This window comes from Lepidochelys kempii, chromosome 3 (assembly GCF_965140265.1).
Source record: "Lepidochelys kempii isolate rLepKem1 chromosome 3, rLepKem1.hap2, whole genome shotgun sequence".
Classification (NCBI taxonomy): Eukaryota; Metazoa; Chordata; order Testudines; family Cheloniidae; genus Lepidochelys; species Lepidochelys kempii.
This window is the reverse complement of record NC_133258.1, coordinates 86,286,179-86,309,410: the sequence shown is the minus strand read 5'-3', so window position 1 is coordinate 86,309,410 and position 23,232 is coordinate 86,286,179. Positions and strand designations below refer to the sequence as shown.

The window sequence follows — 23,232 nt, the reverse complement described above, 5'->3', positions numbered from 1 at the left end:
GCCTCACTGAACCCGAACCCAAACCCAATGGTGAGGAGGAGAATGCAAACGGGTGAAAAGGAGAGAGATGATGATGGAGAAAAATGAGAAGGAATTACACTGTTTCCTAACTGCTTCTTGGGATCTATTCTATAGCCCATCTTAAGTTTAGCTGAGGAGATCATAAGTCTTGTACTGCCCCCATAAAACACACATCATTCTTAAAAAACTCTTATTTCATCACAACACAGCTTTAATTCAAAACCATGGATTGATGGCAGGGTTTTATGTATAATTTCTGTTACTTCGATTTCAGCATCTACATTTGGGGGGGGGGCAGGGATGCTGTTAAATGGGAACTATTGCCAATCAATACACTTAATAGAATTTTTTTAGTAAATTACTTCTAATTGCAATTTCATTAATGGCGTATGTACAGTTAATTCAATAGAGAAAGTACACAACACAGTTAAGTTATAGTAACATTATATCTGTAGATAGACTTGCTTTTGAGCCTCATCAATTTGGAAATGGAGTCTTCTAATTTTTTGGAAATGTCCCAGATGTTTTACGTTATTATTATATTGCAGTAGTTGCTTAGAGGCCTCATTCAAGGCCCCACTTTGCTAGGCATTATGCATGCATATAATAAATGATAGTCCCTGCCAAAGGGCTTATAATAGAAGCATCTTCCATGTTTTCTCTAGTGTAGGTAAATGAAGACGGGGGGGTTAATTGTCAATAAATGAGATGACGAGGTCATTTAAATGAAAAGACCTAGCAGTACTAAGCATGCTAATTGGGGTTCTGCAGTAGCTATTCTTCGTTCAGTGCACCCATGCCAAGACCATCACATTCTCAATGTAATTAAGACTACAATCCTGCAAACACTTAGCATTTAACTCTATGGGACCACTTGTGCTGAAAGTTACTCACATGTATGTTTGCAGGATCAAGGCCCAAATTAGCCAGGCATGCAAGTACAACACAACATACCATCACACTCCTTCTCTCTTGCTCTCTTTTCTGCGATGCCCATCACCATAGTATCTTAGCACTTCCCAGGAAAATTAAGGACTGTTAGCCACCCTGTCTCACAAGCAAAATACAAGGGGCTAAACACAAGGGACTAAACTGTGTGCTGCACCTCTGAGGAGACACAGCACGGAAGATGCTGTCCAGGTGGGAGGAAGACAAAGCTGCTAAGCTAGACCCAAGCAAACAATATGTGTTTCACTGCAGCCAGATGCAAAGCTGTACATTCAGGAAGAGAGAATGTAAGCCGGACTTAAACATGTGGGGACTGTATCCTGGGAAGCAGCAACTCTGAAAAAGATTTGGGGATGGGATGGTGGATAGTCAACTGAACATAAGCTCCCAGTGTGACACTGTTGCCAAAAGGCCTAATGCAAACCGTGGATGTATAAACAGGGGAATCTTGAGTATAGATTAGGAGGTTATTTTACCTCTGTATTTGGCACTGGTATGACCACCACTGGAATGTTGTGCCCAGTTCCGGTGCCCACAATTCAAGAAGGATGTTGATAAATTGGAGAGAGTTCAGAGAAAGCCACAAGAACAATTAAAGGCTTAGAAAACATGCCTTATAGTGATAGACTCAAGGAGCATAATCTCTTTATCTTATCAAAGAGAAGGTTAAGAGGTGACTTGATCAGTTTATATGTTCCTACATGGGAAAGAGAAATGTAATCGAGGGCTTTGCAATCTAGCAGACAAGACTATAGCGATCCAATGGCTGGAAGCTGAAGCTAGACAAATTCAGATTAGAATTAAGGCACAAATTTGTAACAGTCGGGGTAATTAACCATTAGATCAATTTACCAAGGAGGTGGATTCTCCATATCTGACAACTTTTAAATCAAGATTGGATGATTTCCTAAAAGTTCAAATAGGAATGTATTTAAGGAAGTTCTATGGACTGTGTTATTATCTTATAATTGATGAGTCTATGAAAGGTAGCTTAAAGCCACCTTTGCGCTGCCTGGATTCTGCCTGCTCTTGGGGGGGAGCTATCTTTCCCCCTGGCTGCTGCACAGCCAAGAACAGCTGTAGTGCTTTGTGCTGCAACCACTGTCGCTTCCTATATGCCTGCAAAAGTTCCCAAATCCCAAAAGCACTTGAAATCACCCACATCTTTATTGAAAGCTCCCTCAGTTGATAATATTTAAAGTAATTTACAAGGGGAGGCAAGAATCTGCTTTCAGGTTGAAGCCTGATAAGTCAATTTCAGTCTGAGGTGAATTAGGGCATCTGTGTTATAAACCACTGAAGAACAAGGTGTATAGTGGTGTGACATACCGGGGTACAATTCAGACCAATGGAGGACTGTGGCACCCGCCCCCTGCAACCTTGGGTGCCTTACAATGCCTTGCTGAAGTTGTTCCCATCTGGGCCACTCACAAACAGACTTCCAGCATGCAAGCCGGACACTGAGCATCTGTGTGTAACTGCAGCCTGCCAACTACACCCTGGTTCTCACCAGTCTTGGTTATACTGCAGACTGACCCCAACATACCCGCAGTCCTGGATCTTCCCCCAGCAATGTATATCCTGTACTGTCCAGCCCTCTCCTGAACAATACAAATATATTAAGTCCGATATTCCTTTAAGGGACCCCGTATGTCACAAATGTATTCAGCACTGAGCCTTACGTGAGGGGGTGCACAGTGATATAATTATATCTGGACCTTGTCCAAAAATCTTGGAAAGGTTACTTAGTCTGATGTAGTCCTCATGAGATTATAGTCAGAAAATAAGAGGTCCGCTATGGATGTGCTTTCATACACTGAAAGCCTTGTTTCTGGGGACTCACAAAGCATCTCTTGAAAAGGAAAACAAGATGCTCTTTGTAAATAAAAGTTCATGTATTTGAGTAATGAAGTCATTTTCCAAAACTGCAGTGAATGATAGTCTTTTGCACAAGCAGACATGAAAATGGGAGGTGAGGCTCAGGAAAAAGGGGGGGTTTTCAATTAAGCATATTAGCTGGACAGTTTCAATAAGACCCATATCTTCCATTCTCTCACACAAGCATGAAATCTTGATCAACAGAAAAGCCACCTAGCCCTATTAACACTTGGCACATTCTGAATCTTGATCCCCCTGCCAACGCCCATGCTCCCCCTCCCAAGTAGGGACCTCTAAAGTTTTTAATAAATCTGGCACCTTTCTGTCTTTGGCTGAATAAATAAGAAGTGCTAAAAATATAATCATGAGAGTTGATTCTTATTCTGGAGCAGTCAGATTATGTCCTAACTGGGGGGGTGGGAGGGGAGAGTAAAGGTCTGACCTCAGTTTCTGAATGGCAAAGTTTGAGTGGGAGGATCCCAAATCTAAAGGTAAAAAGGAATGATGTGAACATATGAAGGAAGCCAGAGCCCTGAATACAGACTCAGTCTGTATCCTGACAGAGTGGAGATAAGGTGGCTGGGGAGCTGTGGTGCTTTCCTGGAATACAATCTGTGTTTGACACTCTCTGTTTAAGCACTGCCCATCTGCATGTTATTCAGCTGAAGCCTCTAGGGAAAAAGAGGAGCCACAGGCACAGACTGCGAGCGAGGGAGGAAGCAAAAGAGCTTTTCTTTTTTAAATAAGGATCTGGTCAGACTGCCTTGAAGTGCCACATCTGGAAACTGAAAGCTGAGAGAAAGTTAAAATATCTGAGGCACTACTAAACGAAGGGGGGTGGGGGCTGATTGCAGAAGTGCGTAAACAATTACTAAGAAGCTAGAAGACCACTGCTGGATGTAAGGGGAGGAAATGGCTTTGATCTCAGCCTGGCCCCTTGTTTTTCCTATATTATTCTTCTTGGGATGTTTCTTCTCCAGCACTGCCTCAAGCGAGGGCAGCGTTTTTCATTTTGACATTGAAGGTAGCTCAGCGGTCAGCAATCAAGAATCCGCTGTTATCAGAGGGCAGCAGCAGTCAGTTGCTACTGGAAGTTGGGTGCCTTTTGCTGAGGTACAGTAACTCCATTCTCTCTCTAGAGTCTGAGCTTTCTCCTTTCATGTTCTTGTGGTGAAATTCCCATCTGGATAAAGTTAGTTTAATCATTTGAACCTTCAAGTGATATTGTAGTTTTGTGGGGGGATTTTGGACGTTGCATTTCAGGATAAAAGAGAAATTTCAGACTTCAGAATAGACACATGCCCTGCCTGCTTTGAATAAACAGCTGTACTATATAAAGTGGTACTAGCTTAGCATGTCTCTGACTTTCCTGCCAGCATAACTAAATAGGCCTGTCCAAACAGAGTTATTTTACAAGGGTTAATTGTCACAATAGTCACTGGATCCTTAAATTCACTTGGATTTCCAGAAAGAGTTTGCCAAAAAAAAATGTACTATATTACAGAAGTTTTTCTTTTGTCTCTTACATAAAATCCAGCTCTGGAAATTGAGGTTCCTTTTGTGGTTAAAGTTAATAAATCAAAGGGTATGTAGGAAACTGCCTGCAAAGAAAACACCTGCATAGATTTTAAACATTACAGAAAGTATGATAGTAGGACTAATGACAGAAGAAATCAGGAAGTTCCTAAAGTTATTTTGTTGTGGTAAGTTTTCTTGCAATCTTTTCTTCTTGAAGTTACTTTAGACTTCTGGTTTCAGTAAGGCTGCATCTGAGCTGAACTATTTAAAAAAAACTGAGAAGAAAATAAATGACTTCAAGGCACTCTAGAGACAGATCAATGTCGCATGTGTGGGAGATACAAAGTAGGAGGCAAATTAAGTCACCTAAGGTCATGGGAAGGGAAAGAGTAATTGCTCTAGCATAACATCAGAAAATGAGAGAGAAAATGAAAAAGGAGAGATAAGCACAGCTGTGTTGATATCACAGTTATGACACTGATATCTTATGTCATGAGACTAAATGTTTTTACCATGCTTTGATTACTAATGATAATAACCATGAAAGTAAATGTACAGCATCCTGGAAAAAAAATCTTCTGGGACAATAGGGCTTCGATATAAGGCCAAATTTGATTATGCAAACTTCACCCACATTACTGTGCTTCCAAACAGCTGAGGAATCTCAGGAAAGGCCTGCCCACTCCACTACTTCTCTGGGGCGAAATGTGACCTACGTGAGAAAGTGTTGAACCTAAAGTTTGCCCAGCTTAATATGTAGGCAGGGGGGAGCTTGCCTGGGTTTGGATACATTCCATAATGTAGGAAGCACATCTCTTCTCCACAGGCTTGGAATTAGCCACTGGGAAGCAGTATCTCCACCTGTTGCTTACAAAATGGAAAGTCCCTGAATGAATGCTTGATTTAAGAGACAAATGGGTTTTGTAACTGAGTTTCACAGGATAACGAGCATAAGCTTTTAACAGATGAAACTCCTAGCCTTTCTGGGTATAATTACACTGAATGACTCCACAAAACCAGACTGCGTGTGCTTCGTTTAACCTATTGGACTTTACACCAGGAAAGTCCTGAGTGATAGTTTGCACACGGCTTAGGAAAGACACTCTCTGCCACCCCCATTCACGGATGAAGATACATGAAAGGTGTAATTTGTTCTATTTTATTTTATCTTTTAAATAGTTAATATTTGCACTAAGGCCTGATTCACTGAAGCCAATGGAAGTCTTTCCACTCACTTCTGTGGACACTAGATCTGTCCCTAAGCACTGAATCTTACCCCCTGCTCCAATGGTGCAGAGGGCCCTACTTGCAGAACCACTGAGGCTCCATTGTGAGGAATGGGAGCTGGATTTCAGCCCCTACATGATGGAGGTACATGCCCTGTGTGCTTCAGAGCCCAGCTGCATGGCAACTCCCTGTCTGGCCATGTACAGACATTCTTTTGGGGCAGGGCAGGTAGATCTGCTGCTGCATGGATCCACTGCCCAGTGACCCCTGGGTTAGAATTGGTTGCTAGGGCTGGGAAGACTACTCCAGTCCTGAGAATGGAGTAGAGGTCAGAGAGCAGCTCTCTTTCTCTCTGCAGCCTGAGTGAAGAAGACTCCTCCCTCAAGCCCTCACAGATTTCCCTAGCACCAGCCCAACTATTCAGGCTGGGCCTTGGGAACAGGATTTCTCCCTAAGTGTGCATTTTAAAACTAGCCGTTTTGTGAGCTTGAGCTCTTTATCCACAATCAGTGTGAACCACAGTAGAGAATCCCTTACACAGCCCTGCTTGAGTCTACTCCTTAGTCTAAACATTGGCTCAGGCCTATAACTCCCCCAAGCAGACAGAGGCTGCTAGTCATGCTGAACAGTGCCGAATTATACAGCGGGTGGGTTTATGAGGTAGAGTTATAGAACCACAGAATCGTTGTACGTAATGCGTCCTGGTAGACTATGGTGCCAGTGAAGGCCTGTACTTAACCGCAACGCAAACAAACCACAATATAGCCAGAATGTAGGTCTAAACCACAAAGAATTCATGACATTTATTCATGTGGCATTAATACTATACAGAGTTTGCCCTGCAAACCATTCTTATTTAGATAATGCACTGGCAAATATGAAGGATTAGAAATACAGTGGGTGGAACTTCTAAAAATACATACTTTTTTGGCTGGGTTTACATTGGTGTGTTGTTCTTAGATTTTGCTGAGGTTGTGATACTATGAACCTATTGAATAATTGAAGGGAAGCAGAAGAAAGCCTGTGGTACAAGGGAACACACTGGTCAATATTTCTTAGCCTTTTACTTTTCTCCTTTTCCTGATTTGATAACCTAAAAACTAATGGTGAATGGAAGAACTGGTTTTAGAAAAATTCAGAACTAGCTGGAATTTTAGCCTACCTGTGTATCTGATTTGAACCCCAACCCTTTTATGCTTGATACAAGAATATTAAATACCTGAATGTCATGTGAGAGTACTGAATCCCAGTAACTGGACAGACCCTTGAGGACAGGTACCCATACATCTTTATACTCTGCTGTCCTTTTACAAAAAACTCCCCAATAATGCACCGTTCCTAGCTCCATGCAACACATACAACTTCCCTGGAAGAGGAGTGAAACTTTGTTCAGGTCATTCAGGGAGCTCCGGTTAATCCAGGTAGCACGGGTAATGCTAGCAGCAAAGATACAGTGCTGCAAGCTGCAGTGTGGGCTAACCACTTTAGTACAAGCTTCATGGGAAGCATGGGTAAGTACGTGGGTTTTCGTGCCGAAGCTCATGCAGTTGCCTCTTCACTGCTATTGTTACCCACACTAGCTACATTAAAGTTAGTATGGGTATGCTTATCCATGCTTCAATCACACCTTGATTTGCAGTGTAGCTGTACCCTAGGAGTCTAGCGTGCTGGTCAGTGTTGTTCATACCGTAATGGACTTTCCCTCCTACACATGGCTTTCCATCCATTTCCTACATTCTTTCTTTCTCTGTAGTTCAGATGCTTCTGTAGTGTTGCTCCCCACTGGCACAGCTAGCTCTGCCATTAATCCTTCTGTAGTACAGGATCCAGGGTGTCTTCTTGAAGAATGCAATACCTTCTCGGAAGGGTTTGATTTGAGCAAGTACTGGGTCATGAACTACCAATCAATGGTTCCTTTGAAAGTAATAAGAGAAGTGGGCTAGATTTGCAAGTACTAAGGATGGGAGATTTCCTTCCAAAGTTGGGGCTAGAGAAGAATTTAGCAAAAGGCATCCAGGTGAGAGAGAGGAGCAAAATCAGTAGGGAGAATTTGTATTAGGAAAGTAAACATGAGTATAAATAGGGTCGCTGGGATTCTGTTTCTGAGACTGAGCCTAGACATTGCTGTTCATAGGCATGTTAGGAAGATAGGTATGAAAAACACACTTAAAAGCATCAGAACTTTTAGTGGCTTATTCAAACCTTTCAATAATTTTAGATTCCCTAGCGCATGAATGAGGTGAGGGGAAAAGCATCACAATACAGGAAGGGGGGGATGTATGGACAGAGAGCAGTTTGCACAGGGCCAAATTAATCTTTTGTGTTACTATGCTGAAGTTAATGGATTTAGGCCAGGAATTATTTTTGCCAAATGTAAAAAATTTAAAATATTTTATTGGAAAGGTTCTGCTTAGAGACAGCCAATTTTTGAATACATCAGTGTTTGAGAACAATTGGGTTATGGTTTGGACAGTTACAAAAGTCAGACACCTTTTGCAAAAGTGAGACCTTGGTCTACATTCAAATTTCACACACTGATTTTGGGGTGTCCAGGTCTGGGAGCATAGTGTGGATCCATCTCTATTCTAGTAACAACCCAGACAAGATAAAAAAAAAATCAGGATTCAGCTCTGTGAAGAGGTAGTTAGTTACCAACATGTAATAAAACCATTTCAAAATAAGTAGAATATGTGTTAGAATTTGATCTGCAGACTGACAAGCAGATTTCTTTTGAGCTCTGTGGTTGTATTTTTCAGTGGTTTTCATTTATAGAGCCCCATAAATGCGAACAGTGCTTTGCAAAACACTGGAATTGTTTGTAATCTAAGACAGACAAACATTAAACATTGGACAATGGTTCAGGTGTCTGAATGGACACATGGCCCTGATTCAGCGTTGCCCTGAACTTGGTGTAGTTATTTAACCCAGTGCAATGTGAGGTTAAATGCTTCTGGTCCAGAATGATAACATTTTACATCTACCAGGCACTGGTGTTAATGATTATATAAGGTGTAGAGCAATGGTGAATGGGGCCCAACACTGCTGAGGAACTCAGTGTAGGAAGGATTAGTGGAAGAAGGGGGCTGTAAGGAAGGATTCGAAGGAGTGGTGTTGGACTACTGAGCAAGAAAAGACAAAGTGTATGCCAAACATGGGGAATGGCAGGAAAGAAGGGAGGAAGCAACAGTGGGAGATGAAGGGAGCTGTATAGAGACAGACCTGAGAAAAGCAAGAGGCATCATAGGAGGCACTGACAACAGAGATGTAGGGAGTAATGAAATTATGTGCATCTTAGTAGTACAGACAAAGGTGACTGAACTTGCTGCAGTAGGAGAGGAAGCCAGCTCAGGGTTTTGGGGGAGGAGGGGTGATATCATAGGAGTAATAGGGAAAGGAGATTACTTTCAGCAACAGCATTTTTGATAGACTAGAGAGCAGAAAGGTGCCATGGGAGAGAGAGATCCCGTGAGGAAAAGCTTACAGTAGTTGAGGCAAAAGGAGCCAATGACTGCCATCAAAATAGGAAGAGTAGTACTTCTTATAAAGTTCTGGCTGGCAATGAAAGCCCACACCTTAAAATAATAATGAAATGATGTATTTGACAGCAGTTCATTCCCATATTTGACTTATCCCAATATCCTTTGGCCTAAATTCCCAAAAGCTTCTAGTGATATTTTGGATGCTTCGTTTTTGGGCACCCAAGTAAAGAGGCCTGATTTTTTATAAAGTGATGACCAAAAATAGCTGGACCAAAAATAGGTAAACCCTTCTGAAAATCAGGCCCCTTTGTCAGGCATCTGAATTTAGGTATTCAGAAATTGGGGTACTCAAAAATCACTTGAAAACGTAGGCCTCAAAGTAACTATAATCAAAAGTGCCATTCCCAGCAATAAAAATTGGCATGGAAAGACTTAGGGACCTTTTTGGTGGAAACATAGTTTGATCCCTGCTTTTGGTATGCGTCCATTTCAAACAAACCAAAAGGGTTTTTAACCTGACAAAGATCTTTACATTTTTTTGACTAGTGGGAGCTCACTGTGTAAAAAGCAAATCTTGTAATGAGTTTCATTTCAGACCCTCAAGGGTTATGTTAGGTTAACTACCATAATGGGTAATTTGGATTTTTTGCTGCTGTTTGTTCCTGGTGTGACAGGGTTATGTTCTGAGAAAAGTCCATTAATGATGAGGATGTTTAACTGCAGATGTTTGCACTTCCAACTTAAGTTTCTCATCAAAGTTTTAATGAAAATCAGCTGCAGGAGAGAAGCAGCCAGCCCGAAATCCCTTAAATCATGAAAAATCCCTTAAATCATGAAGCAAATGGAATTAGAGGACTGAGTGGATAGTGGGAAAAGTTGTGTGTTTCAAGTTTAGTCAAGAAGATGAGAGTCTGTGCTTAAAATGTAACCAGCAAAATAAAATGAGCTAAACTTTACTGTAGCTAACAGAGACTTGGAATAACAGAGACTTGGTGGGATAACTCACATGACTGGAGTACTGTCATGGATGGATATAAGCTGTTCAGGAAGGACAAGCAGGGCAGAAAAGGTGGGAGAGTTGCACTGTATGTAAGAGAGCAGTATGACTGCTCAGAGCTCAAGTATGATACTGCAGAAAAACCTGAGAGTCTCTGGATTAAATTTAGAAGTGTGAGCAACAAGGGTGATGTCGTGGTGGGAGTCTACTATAGACCACCGGACCAGGGGTATGAGGTGGACGAGGCTTTTTCTGGCAACTAACAGAAGTTACAAGATTGCAGGCTCTGGTTCTCATGGGAGACTTCAATCACCCTGATATCTGCTGGGAGAGCAATACAGTGGTGCACAGACAATCCAGGAAGTTTTTGGAAAATGTAGGGGACAATTTCCTGGTGCAAGTGCTGGAGGAACCAACTAGGAGCAGAGCTCTTCTTGACCTGCTGCTCACAAACTGGGAAGAATTAGTAGCGGAAGCAAAAGTGGATGGGAACGTGGGAGGCAGTGACCATGAGATGGTCAAGTTCAGGATCCTGACACAAGGAAGAAAGGAAAGCAGCAGAATACGGACCCTGGACTTCAGAAAAGCAGACTTTGACTCCCTCAGGGAACTGATGGGAAAGATCCCCTGGGAGAATAACATGAGGGAGAAAGGAGTCCAGGAGAGCTGGCTGTATTTTAAAGAATCCTTATTGAGGTTACAGGGACAAACCATCCCAATGTGTAGAAAGAATAGTAAATATGGCAGGTGACCAGCTTGGCTTAACAGTGAAATCCTTGCTGATCTTAAATACAAAAAAGAAGCTTACAAGAAGTGGAAGATTGGACAAATGACCAGGGAAGAGTATAAAAATATTGCTCGGGCATGTAGGAGTGAAATCAGGAAGGCCAAATCACACCTGGAGTTGCAGCTAGCAAGAGATGTTAAGAGTAACAAGAAGGGTTTCTTCAGGTATGTTAGCAACAAGAAGAAAGTCAAGGAAAATGTGGGCCCCTTACTGAATGAGGGAGGCAACCTAGTGACAGAGGATGTGGAAAAAGCTAATGTACTCAATGCTTTTTTTGCCTTTGTCTTCATGAACAAGGTCAGCTCCCAAACTACTGCACTGGGCAGCACAGCATGGGGAGGAGGTGACCAGCCCTCTGTGGAGAAAGAAGTGATTCGGGACTATTTAGAAAAGCTGGACGTGCACAAGTCCACGGGGCCGGATGCATTGCATCCGAGAGTGCTAAAGGAGTTGGTGGATGTGATTGCAGAGCCATTAGCCATTATCTTTGAAAACTCCTGGCGATCGGGGGAAGTCCCAGACGACTGGAAAAAGGCTAATGTAGTGCCCATCTTTAAAAAAGGGAAGAAGGAGGATCCTGGGAACTACAGGCCAGTCAGCCTCACCTCAGTCCCAGGAAAAATCATGGAGCAGCTCCTCAAGGAATCAATTCTGAAGCACTTAGACAAGAGGAAAGTGATCAGGAACAATCAGCATGGATTCACCAAGGGAAAGTCATGCCTGACTAATCTAATTGCTTTCTATGACGAGATAACTGGTTCTGTGGATGAAGGGAAAGCAGTGGACGTGTTGTTCCTTGACTTTAGCAAAGCTTTTGATACGGTCTCCCACAGTATTCTTGCCAGCAAGTTAAAGAAGTATGGGCGGGATGAATGGACTATAAGGTGGATAGAAAGCTGGCTAGGTTGTCGGGCTCAACGGGTAGTGATCAATGGCTCCATGTCTAGTTGGCAGCCGGTATCAAGTGGAGTGCCCCAAGGGTCGGTCCTGGGGCCAGTTTTGTTCAATATCTTCATAAATGATCTGGAGGATGGTGTGGATTGCACCCTCAGCAAGTTTGCAGATGACACTAAACTGGGAGGAGAGGTAGATACGCTGGAGGGTAGGGATAGGACACAGAGGGACCTAGACAAATTGGAGGTTTGGGCCAAAAGAAATCTGATGAGGTTCAACAAGGACAAGTGCAGAGTCCTGCACTTAGGACGGAAGAATCCAATGCACCGCTACAGACTAGGGACCGAATGGCTAGGCAGCAGTTCTGGTCTAGGGGTGACAGTGGACGAGAAGCTGGATATGAGTCAACAGTGTGCCCTTGTTGCCAAGAAGGCCAATGGCATTTTGGGATGTATAAGTAGGGGCATTGCTTTTGGCATCTATAAGTAGAGGGACGTGATCGTTCCCCTCTATTCGACATTGGTGAGGCCTCATCTGGAGTACTGTGTCCAGTTTTGGGCCCCACACTACAAGAAGCATGGGGAAAAATTGGAAAGAGTCCAGCGGAGGGCAACAAAAATGATTAGGGGACTGGAACACATGACTTATGAGGAGAGGCTGAGGGAACTGGGGATGTTTAGTCTATGGAAGAGAAGAATGAGGGGGGATTTGATAGCTGCTTTCAACTACCTGAAAGGGGGTTCTAACGAGGATGGATCTAGACTCTTCTCAGTGGTAGCTGATGACAGAACAAGGAGTAATGGTCTCAAGTTGCAGTGGGGGAGATTTAGGTTGGATATTAGGAAAAACTTTTTCACTAGGAGGGTGGTGAAACACTGGAATGCATTACCTAGGGAGGTGGTGGAATCTCCTTTCTTAGAAGTTTTTAAGGTCAGGCTTGACAAAGCCCTGGCTGGGATGATTTAATTGGGGATCGGTCCTACTTTGAGCAGGGGGTTGGACTAGATGACCTCCTGAGGTCCCTTCCAACCCTGATATTCTATGATTTCTATGATTTCTAACCAAATGTTGGGAAAGTACCAGTGAAATGCTCAAACTTATTCAGGGGCACACAAACAATAAAAGGAGTTTTATGTCCACTCTTATTCATGGGCAAGGGAAGGACTAGAAGGAATTAAAGGGTCAGTTTTATTAATGGGCATGGGAAGCAATACAAGGATGAGCATGTCAGGGAGAGTGATATAACCTGATTTTAAATGGTGCCAAGCAACCACAGCTGCCATGATTCTAATTGGAATTTTTGTTGCTCAACAGCTGTAAAAATATGACCAATACCTTTAAACTGAGTGATTTGTGATAAATATGCCTAAATATTGATGGGAGAGATGGGCTCAAATTTTATTCTGGATCCAAATTTTAAACCCCTTAAAGTTTAGGAACATTCCAATCTGGGTTTTACTAAAGATTGATTGCAAAATTTGGATCAGGATCCCAGTTCATTTATAAACACTACCCAAATTCAGGAGTGTTTGGATCTGGCATTCTGATTCTAATGCAAACTGTAACTTTGTCAATCCACCAGCTTTACACTACTCTCTTCTTGATGCCTCATTCTTTGTCAACAAAAGACCACCAGAAATTATCCTCGCATTCCAAATGTATATATTGAGCAATTTGAATTGTTTTATGATAAAAGAATGCACTAAATTTGATCTGTTTGTTGTTCATATTTGTTTGAAATATCCAAATAATTCTTTAGATGTTTCTTTTCTCAAAACAAACATAGCAGGGCTCCATTTTTCTGAAAACAAACAAAAAATAGTGCCAGAAGCCCAGCTCTCATCCCAAATCTGACCTTTACAACAACAAACAATGGAGGAAAACACACTTAGGTATGGAAGCAGATTTCAATTCCCAGTTTACAATGTGTTACGCACAACAGTAAATATTATTTTGTGAGGGCTTGCTCCAAAGCCTCTGGAAGTCAGTGGAAAGACTCTGATTGGCCCCTAAATGATGAAGAACACTTTCATGGTGTTCTTTTAACATAACAAAATGTTAGTTCCAAATTTGTTTCTATAATTAATCAAAAAACTAAATCTGCTGTAACAAACTCTGTCAAAACCAACAATTTTAAGTAAGATTTGTAAATTGTGAGATATGCTTAACCCCTACACTTGTACTAATTAGCCAAGGATGACCTCTCTGCTGGTATTCCCCATAGATATCAGATGGGAAGGGTGTCAATTAGATCCAGCAAGTGAGTGTGTGGCGGAGCAGCAGCTCCTAGACAAAAAGGAAGGGTGACACATTGGGTGGAATGTCAGATGGAGAGGACCCAGTGGACTGGGAGGCAGGAAGCTAAAAAGAGGACTAGCTGTGAGGTTGGAGGGGAGAGAGTATGAATGGAAAGATGGATAGCTAGATGTTGCATCGTTAACCCAGTATTTCTAAATACCAAGAAGCCAAAAGATATGAGGTCGTTTTTGTTTTAAATGGGATTAACCTTTTCTTTACGCATTAACAATGATCATTTTTAGCTAAAGTGTCTGGATTGTTTTTGCCATTTTGGCTGAGTCAGCCTATTACAAACCTTGGCTCCATGTAATAATACCCTTATTATCCCCCTACTATGATTCCTGTCACTTTTAGTAGAGGTTCAAGGGGATGGGAGGGGGGAGGAGCAGGAAACTTCCTCTTGCCTGATTTTGCTGTAAGCTAGTCATGACTTGTTAGGGCTGGTCAGACCACAGGTTAAGTCCTGACTAGAGCAGAGGCAAAGCTTTTTCAGTCGATGACGCTTTTTTGGGGAACTCCTCCCAGGGCCAATACAATACCATCTACTTGCCCACTCAGAGAGAACCATCCATTCATGGATCTCCCCCATTCCATGCAGAAGAAGAATTCTGTCACCTCCTCAGCACCATGTATACTCTCCTCCAGATCCAGTGTAAACCTCACTGTAGAGCCTGGAGTTGCTCAGGACACATCTTCCCCTTCTGTATCACATAGATTCCCTGGAAAAGATAATACAGCCTGAGAATTATAGAGTCTCCGAGAGTCCTTGGGGATGCAGATCCATCGGAACCATGCTGCCAGGGAGGTGGGAGGAAGGGAAGGCAAAATCACAGGGGCTTCATGTAATGGATCTGGCCTCTGCGGATCCCATAGATTCTACCAGGTTTGGGGTGGGCTAATTGGTCTTTTACACCATCCTCTAGTGCAGTGGTTCCCAAACCTGGGGATTCACGAAATGTTACAGGGGGTTCTCGGGAAAAAATTCCCTAATGGCGGACAGAACTGTCCATAGGGATCCCGGGCAGCACGGGGCCAGCAGCCCAGAGCCTTGGGGACTTCCAAGAGCTAAGCAGATCAAAGCAAGCATATCTATCACACTGAGGATATTTAAACTTCAAGACTCCTTATACGAAATGGAAAGGGAGGTGGATATTTTTTGTTGTTTTTAAATTAAATAGGGTGTTAGTGTTGTTTTTAAATTATTATGAAGAACAAGTTTAAGCTTTGTTGTAACGTGCATTGTTTGCCTGAACTGCTCAAGACCTGAATCCTTGTGTAGAAGGAACTCTTTGAGTTGGCTTCTTAAATACCTTCATGCTGTTTCACACCTGATACTCCTTGATGAAACATAGGAGCCAGAGGCACCAGGATTGGGGAGTGACGAGGGTCACATGCTGCCCCCAAGTCGGTGCCCCCACGGCGGGTCCCTCCCCTTTTTTTCTGATGGCCCCCGCGGCCCACCCTCTTTTCCAGCGGTGCCCCCCCAGGCCCCAGGGTGCACGGGAGCTTTGTCCCCGCACCACTTTTTTCTACTGGAGCCTCTGATAGGAGCCTTGTCTTATAACATGCTTAATTAAAAGTCATACAAGCTACAAAAGTGAGATCTTGGAAAAGTGTTACCATTTTCATAATGTAATAAAATACTGTAATGATAAATAATAATAAATAGTGTGTACTAAGCATGTCATAAAAACAAATTTTATATTTCCAAGATCACTGCTTTTATAATTTATGCTGAGGTAAGGGAGAAAATCTCTGGAAATATTCATTTTTAGGAGTGGGTTCACGAGACTTGACATTTTAGTGAAAGGGGTTCGTGGGTTGTTAAAGTTTGAGAACCACTGCTCTAGTGGAATAATAAGGGGAGGGATCTCTGTGGGGACACCATAGGTCCCCTAAATTACCTTTGCTAATCACTTTCATGGCATGAATCATAGAATATCAGGATTAGAAGGGACCTCAGGAGGTCATCTAGTCTAACTCCATGCTCAAAGCAGGACTAATCCCCAGTTTTTGCCCTATATCCCTAAATGGCCCCCCTTAAGAATTGAACTCACAACCCTGGGTTTAGCAGGCTAATGCTCAAACCACTGAGCTATCCCTCCACTGTTGAATGCTACAAGTCCACAGTGGTTTATTCCTGACTTCTATGGTCACCTTCCTTTATTTTGTTTATTTTTCAGGGGAAGGAAAACAGATTAGTTGAGGGGCTGTTTGTTTACTTTTGAACCTGATATTCCCTTTCACCCTTTCTTTGAGCCAGCGAGGAACTGATTACATCTCTAGTGTGGTAGCCTTCATACTAGAATTTTTGACTGTGTTTTGCATTGTGTTTTAATGTTTTGCATTGTGGCTTCCATTTGGTGCTTACAGGCCTTGCAATAACTATCTTATCTATTGGTTAAATAATTAAGCAACTCTAAACAAAATTTCAGTCACCCATAGTGGCCTTACTTGGATTTTACCTTCTTGTTATCCAATGTTCTCATGGTAAATACAATAATATCTGCAGTAAATGCCTCTTAGGCATACTAATATTTGAAAATATATATTGCTTATATATATATATTGCTTCAGTGGTCCTGGACATCTGGAAGTGTGTGGGTTGTAAGCATGTAGTTGATAACTATAGTTTTACGTCTAGCTTGTCCTATGGACTAACATGAAAAAAAATGACTCAATTATTCATTTCTTTTTTTTTTAACAGAATGACGCAAAATTATTTATGTCTTTCTTGTAGTTTATTCAAGGGAAACAAAATGAACATTTGTTAAGAGAGGTTTGGACCATCTGCGTTGCCAAACTTAGCAGTATTTCTGTTTGCCACAGTGCATATATATTACAACAAGTTTTATACTTACTAGCTGTAGAAAAAATAAATTAGTGCTGAAGCTTGGTATTAAATTATCTTTAGCTAGCTTGCAGCCAGCTAAAACATTTTAGCTCTTCGCCTTTGTGGGAAAGAATGCCTTTTAAGTTAAGGCTTTGTGTTTCCCACTTTATATGGTAAAAATGACTGTGCACTTTTATGAAGAATGCCTAGCCAAGAACTGTTTACATTGGAACCAACCCCATCTCTAAATCAGCCTCTGTTACTGAATGGTATTTTGTTTTCCATATGGATTGAGGAAGGGTAATAGTGTGGAAACGAGCAATGGATGAGGTTTTCAAAGTTAAATGCAATTATTTGACCAGAACGACAGATAATTTTGTTGCTTTAAATCAGACCATTTTACTTTTTATTATCATTTCCCTTTACAGCACACAACTATTCTGGTACCACTATGACAGAGATATGCACAGGCAGACCTTTCTCAAGGGTTTACAGAGTCCCATAGGTCTGTTTTGTAATTCCACGCTTACTAACGTGAAAATATCAAATAAACAAATAGATTATATATAGATATATGTAGATAGAGATATGATTTTTCTCACAAGACAATATTTTCAATAAATTAGAATGTAAAATGTTTGGGAAAATTGAGATGTTAAAGCATAGCTGAAAGGAAATAGCAGCTGAGCCCCCTAATTTAAATGTTGGTAAGAAAGCAGGATTCATGCTTCGTGGTATAATCAAATAAGTTATGAAACGCATTTGAAAACAAGGTTGTCAGTTACACTGGCAGCCATCTTAAGAAGTGGCATCATTTGCCACATTAGCATAACAGTAGTCAATTGCCAAAAGCCCCAGTATGGCTGTGCAATTCCCACAGTAGCTAGAAGCTGAACCTACTAATCAGTAGCTGATACAGAAGGTGATAAGCAGAGGAGGCACCAGCTAGATCCTAGCTACTGAGAAAGGGAAGGGTGCCGCTGGACTTCTTATCATGGTCCTGTCCCTAGATATTGTGCAGGGCTTCCATCTTTCTATCTACCCAAGGTTCTTGTGTGGCCCCCGTTGTTTTAGTATCTGAGCATTTCACAAACTTTATTTATCCTCACAATGTCACATGAGGTAGGGAAGTGCTATTATCCCCATTTTACGAATAAGGAGCTGAAGCCCAGAGGCCCAGATCCACAAAGGGACTTAGGTACTTTAGTCCTGTTTTTAGGCCCCATTGCAATCCACAAAACTCCCATGCAGCTGCCAGCTAACCCTATAAGCACCTAAACTCGCTTAGCGCCTACATCGTTGCAGCAAAAGTTCCCCCTGTGCCTATGTTTCTGCCTCTGGACATGTGCACTGCTGCCTCTCTCTAGGTGTCCAAGCAACTATCTCCAGCCTAAATCCCAGAGTGATTCATGAATGTAAGTGCCGCCTAAGTTGCATGTGGGTCCTGAGCCAGTAGGCATTCTCAGAGGCCACCTAACTCCACAAAACCGCTGGGGAGTGTGCAGCACAAGGAATTCCTCCCTTTAGCCCAGTGGTCAGGGTACAGACCTGAGATGCAGGAGACTCCCAGTTCAAGTCCTGCTGAGGAGAAAAGATTTGAACAGGGATCTGCCCCTTCTCAAGTGAGTGCCCCCTCCCACTGTTTGGTGTGGAGTTAGACAGCCTCTGAGCACACCTACTGGCTCAAGCCCTGCATGTGAACTAAGTAGCCAAACACTTATCTTCCCCAGTTCGTGAATCATGGGTCTAGAACCCAGGTCTGCAGAGCCTGGGACAGCTGACATTGACCCCAGGAGGCCAGATAGAGCATTGGCAGTCACTCCTCAGAGTTGAGAGAAAGGAGTAGGAAGAAGCCTAGGGAAAACAGCAGCAAGGGTGAGACTGCATGGACCTTAGCTGCTGATTGTTGGGTCCCTAGGCTGGCACCCAGTGTAGAGGGTGGGCCTGGGTTCCCTACCAGCAACTGGGGAAGTGTTGCAGATGGGGCGGTGGACTTTGAAGACTGCCTGAGGCAGTTTGTTTAGACAGACTTGGATACGGTGAAAGAAAATTGTGCAGTGACAGTGCTTTCTCTTTAGCAAGATGAATATTTAGCTGGCAAAAAACGTGAGTTTACCTCTGCAAATTAAGCAACACATAATATGTGTATAATTTGCTATTTATGTAATTTGTGTAATTTCTTTAGTTTACAATCTAATTAAATGTCATTCGGATTGAGATACCTGTCACGATAAATGGATAAGAAAAGATTACAGTCTTGTGGACAAAAAACACTACAAACTTTTTCTTCGCTCCTAATCTGCAGCATAAATGAAGCAGAGAGAAAGATCAAAGTCCAGGGAGACTGTTCAGTAATTTAGTGAGATACAATACAATAGGGCGGGTTTTTTTTTAAATAAAATGTACCATCAATAATGGTTTGGACACTAAAATCTGGGAAATGTGTCGTTCCCGAAATGTTCACATTTTTAAAAATAAACTAATTCACACATAATAAATTTACATATAATTTCAGTTCACCAACATTTACCAAAATGAAGGCTAAAACAAAGTAGCTTTTATCACACTGACTACTCTCTAACAGCTGTACTGCCTTATTACCAAGGCTACTTAATTGTCTAGCTATGATGTCAATACAGAATTAATTTCTTCAGTAATCATAGTTACAATGTGACCTTTCTAGTTCAAAGAATGGGATACTGTAGAACAGAGGTAATGAAGGCTTATAAATAGAGCCTACAGGAAATGGGGAAGCAAGCTTGATTGTTTTTAATTCACCAGGTTTGTAAGGCTTGGAAACTCAAATTAATTTAGCTGAAGCCAATGAAGAAGAAATAAAAACTCTGAGAGCAAGTGTCTACTCTTGGTCACAGTGGTGTAACTATGAAGTAATTCTGCCGTGTAGATTCTGGCCCTTTGCATTGCTTTTTGTAGTTATTTTGATGTTATACTGTAGTCAACACACTGGGATGTTTGTGGCTTTCTAGGGGAATGTCTACACTGAAAAAAAAATGCATCAGCAAGTCTCAGAGACCAGGTCAACTAACTGGGGCTTGCACTATGGGGCTAAAATAGCAATGTAAATGTTCCTGCTTGGGCTGGAGCCCGGGCTTTGAGAGTAGTGAAGGGAGGTAGATCTCAGAGACCAGGCTCCATCCCGCATAGAAACATCTTTTTGCACAAGCCCAATGAGCCCAAATTAGTTAACTTGGGCTCAGAGACTCATTGCTATGGGTGGCTTTTTTGCAGTTTAGATATTCCCTCAGGATCTAATACTGCAATACCCAGAGAGGGAAAACTCCCACAGAAGTTTCATTTTATTGGGACTGCAGAATCAGGTCCAGAGAGAGCCTGAAAATACTACTACTTCCTAACTTGGATCCCATTAATTTCTTCTTTAACTGAAATTATACTTAAATGCAGTTTGAAAATCCATAAAAGAGCCATCAAAATGAACGAAGGAGATCTTAAAAACTGGTTAGAGTTGCACTGTCTCATTGAAGCATCCATCACAAAATCCTTCATCCTAGACACCAGGGCTGGGATGAGACGTGCTGAAGAAGGTAGGCAGGTAAGCAGAAAGGGTGTCAGTACAACACTGGTTCTGAGAGGCATAGGCAGGGGAGAGATTACTGTTCTTCATTTAAAATTCCCAGTCCTCATTTGTTTTATCAAGGGAAAAAATAAATTCTTTAAAATGTTCTATTGAACTAAAATAAAATACAAAATGGCTGATACTTCAACTGTAGTTCACGGCTAAGTGCTCTCTTCATTGATTTCTGTGTAGAATGAGTTTGTCCATATCCTAATTTCCCTCACTTCCTAGACCACGACTGCCTATGCAATAAAGAAAGCAGAATTTGGTCCAAAACATTCAAAAAAAGAAAACCCCCAATCCCATTCGCACGTTTACAAGTGAAATACTTAACACTAAAATGTTAAGTGTGTGCTTAATTCTTTCTCTCTCTGTTTACCTTCAAGCTAAACCTGAGCTAGATTCACAGGCCTGTCAAGCTTGGATAACAAAAAGGTTGGAGGTCATTCTTAAAAGACCCTCAATTTCTATAGTCCAATTTATTCCTTAGACAGTATGGAGAGAAGGGAACTTTAAAATAAGATGGAGCTAGGCCAAGCAATGCTGTGTAAGTGAGCAAAAGAATCTTAAAGTTGATCTGCTATTCTAACTGAAAGCCAGTGAGGTGCTTTCAGCATTGGATTAAGATGATTGGAGGTCCTGGATCTGATGAACAGTTTAGCTGCCAAGTTTTGTACTAGCTGTAGACATTGGAAAGAACTAGTCAGAACTGCGATTACTACTGAATTAAAGTAGTCACAAATGGAAAGTTATGATATCGTGAATTAGAGTCTTGGTATTGGATCAGGCCATTGGTTAGATCCTTCAGTTACATCGGTTACATAGAAAAAGGGGAACTAATCTTGTGAGCACTCTTTGTGGAGGACTCCCACTGGAGCCAATGGAAGTTCTGCTAGAAGAGCACTTGCAGGCTTGAGTCCATAGAATATACCAGGCTGGATCAAAGATGAGTAGTTTTTCATTCAGAGGAATAGAAAACTCCATATAATATATGTGCCAATTCCATATACTGCATAACAGCGGGAAAATTCTTCACTGACTCCTAAATATGCCTAAGGTCACCCAGAAGACAAGTAGCAGAGTCAAGAATAGAACCCAGATCTCCTGAGTCAGTCTAGTGCTCTAGCCACTAGGCCACACTACTTCAACAAAGTGTGTGTTTAGTTTATACAAAACACAAAGGATGACTTGGGGCTGAAGATACAACCAATGGGCCAGTTTCCATAATCCTTAATATTTGCTTAAGGACAAAAGAATTTGACCTATTTTTAGTTATTAAATATTTAATACTTAGAGTATGGTAGATACTTGAGACATAAAAAATATTGTCTTAATCCCCCCTAAAACTTACAAAGTAAGGCATCAAACATGCAAACATTAATGCATCTTATGAATCTGATTAATCCCACTAAACTCAATGGGACTACCTGCGTACATAAAATTATTCATCTGACCCACATTCATACATACAGAACTGGGCCCTATATGAGGACCTGACCCAACATGGTAAAGCAAACAGAAGGGAGTAGGTAGGGAGAGTAGGGTACAAGTTTACAGATGCAAATTAATGAGTTTAATCAACTGTTCAGTGAGTATCTTGAAACTGCTTGTTATGTTAATTTTAAAATTAATATGATTTGTTTTTGTGCAGGGAATTAATGGGATAGAGATGATGGGAATGTCATGAAGTGGATGAGTTAGTAGAACCAAAGGGAAAAGGAGAGATGGGAAGGGGGGAAAAAGAAAGAGCAAAGTAGGATGGGTGGAGAGGAATCCAGTGAGCAAGGAGAGTGATGCAGCAGCAGCAGGACTATGGAAGTTGGAGAGGGGCAGTAGATCAACAACCAATCAGCATAATGTCCAAACACTAGTAAAGCAGGACAGCCATTAATAGAAACAACCCAGGAGAAATACAGAGGCCTCCCCTGAAGTGGGCCAATCAGCAACCATTTCATCTTGACAGCATTCAGTTTAAGAAAGTTAAATGATATTCAAGCCCAGTCATCGACGAGAGAGACATGTAATACAGACAGGACCAGAAGGTAACCTATAAATATAAACTAGCATGAGTGCCACAAATAGAACCCTGAGGAAATGCAGATTCACTTAATGGCTCGCCATACGTAAATAGGCCTGTCATAACAAACTGCCGAGAACAACACTTATCCCACAACATTACCATTATTCCCTCACTTAGTCACTAAGCTTTTGGGGAAATCTAGGACTGAACTGGTCCCTTGTCTATTATTGAGTTTCTCTCTTTCTTTAGCAAACTTAAAGTCATTTTAACTTTTTGAAAATGAAACCTAGAAGACATGATGCACAAATAAATTAAATTAGCTGCAATTGATATCACAAGTGCACAGACTACATAATGAAAGATTAGCAGACATCATATCACAACGAAAATTAATGACCCCAGCAAAACACAAGAACAGTTATCATGTGCTTATATGTAAAGGGTGTGATGACTCACTCTAGAAATAATTTAACTCCAAAAGAACGAAATGGAGACACGCTGCTTATACAAATTTGAACCCAAGTCAGACACATCACACAGATTTGATATCCATGATGACCAGACCCATTACCCTCCTTGGACCAGACTTAGACCTGATGTAGTCAAGTGTCCATTTTTGGCAAGATGGAGTGGCACCACCCATCTTGGGGGCAAAGGGGGCACAAAAAATTTAAACACAGTCATTTGTGATCTCAATTATTCCAACTGTTGATGGTGTTACACATGGCCTCAAGCCT

The 23,232-nt window shown here is 41.7% G+C and overlaps 1 protein-coding gene across 1 annotated transcript in view; it reads left to right on the top strand.

The window, feature by feature from the left end:
• The first annotated feature begins 3,418 nt into the window (after positions 1 to 3,418).
• The window catches only part of LAMA4 (laminin subunit alpha 4), a 158,121-nt gene continuing 138,307 nt past the window's right edge, over positions 3,419 to 23,232 (top strand). Inside the window, exon 1 of the mRNA XM_073337097.1 lies at positions 3,419 to 3,960. Coding sequence (XP_073193198.1) covers positions 3,760 to 3,960 — 201 coding nt within the window. The 5' untranslated portion in view covers positions 3,419 to 3,759. The remainder of the gene's footprint in view (positions 3,961 to 23,232) is intronic.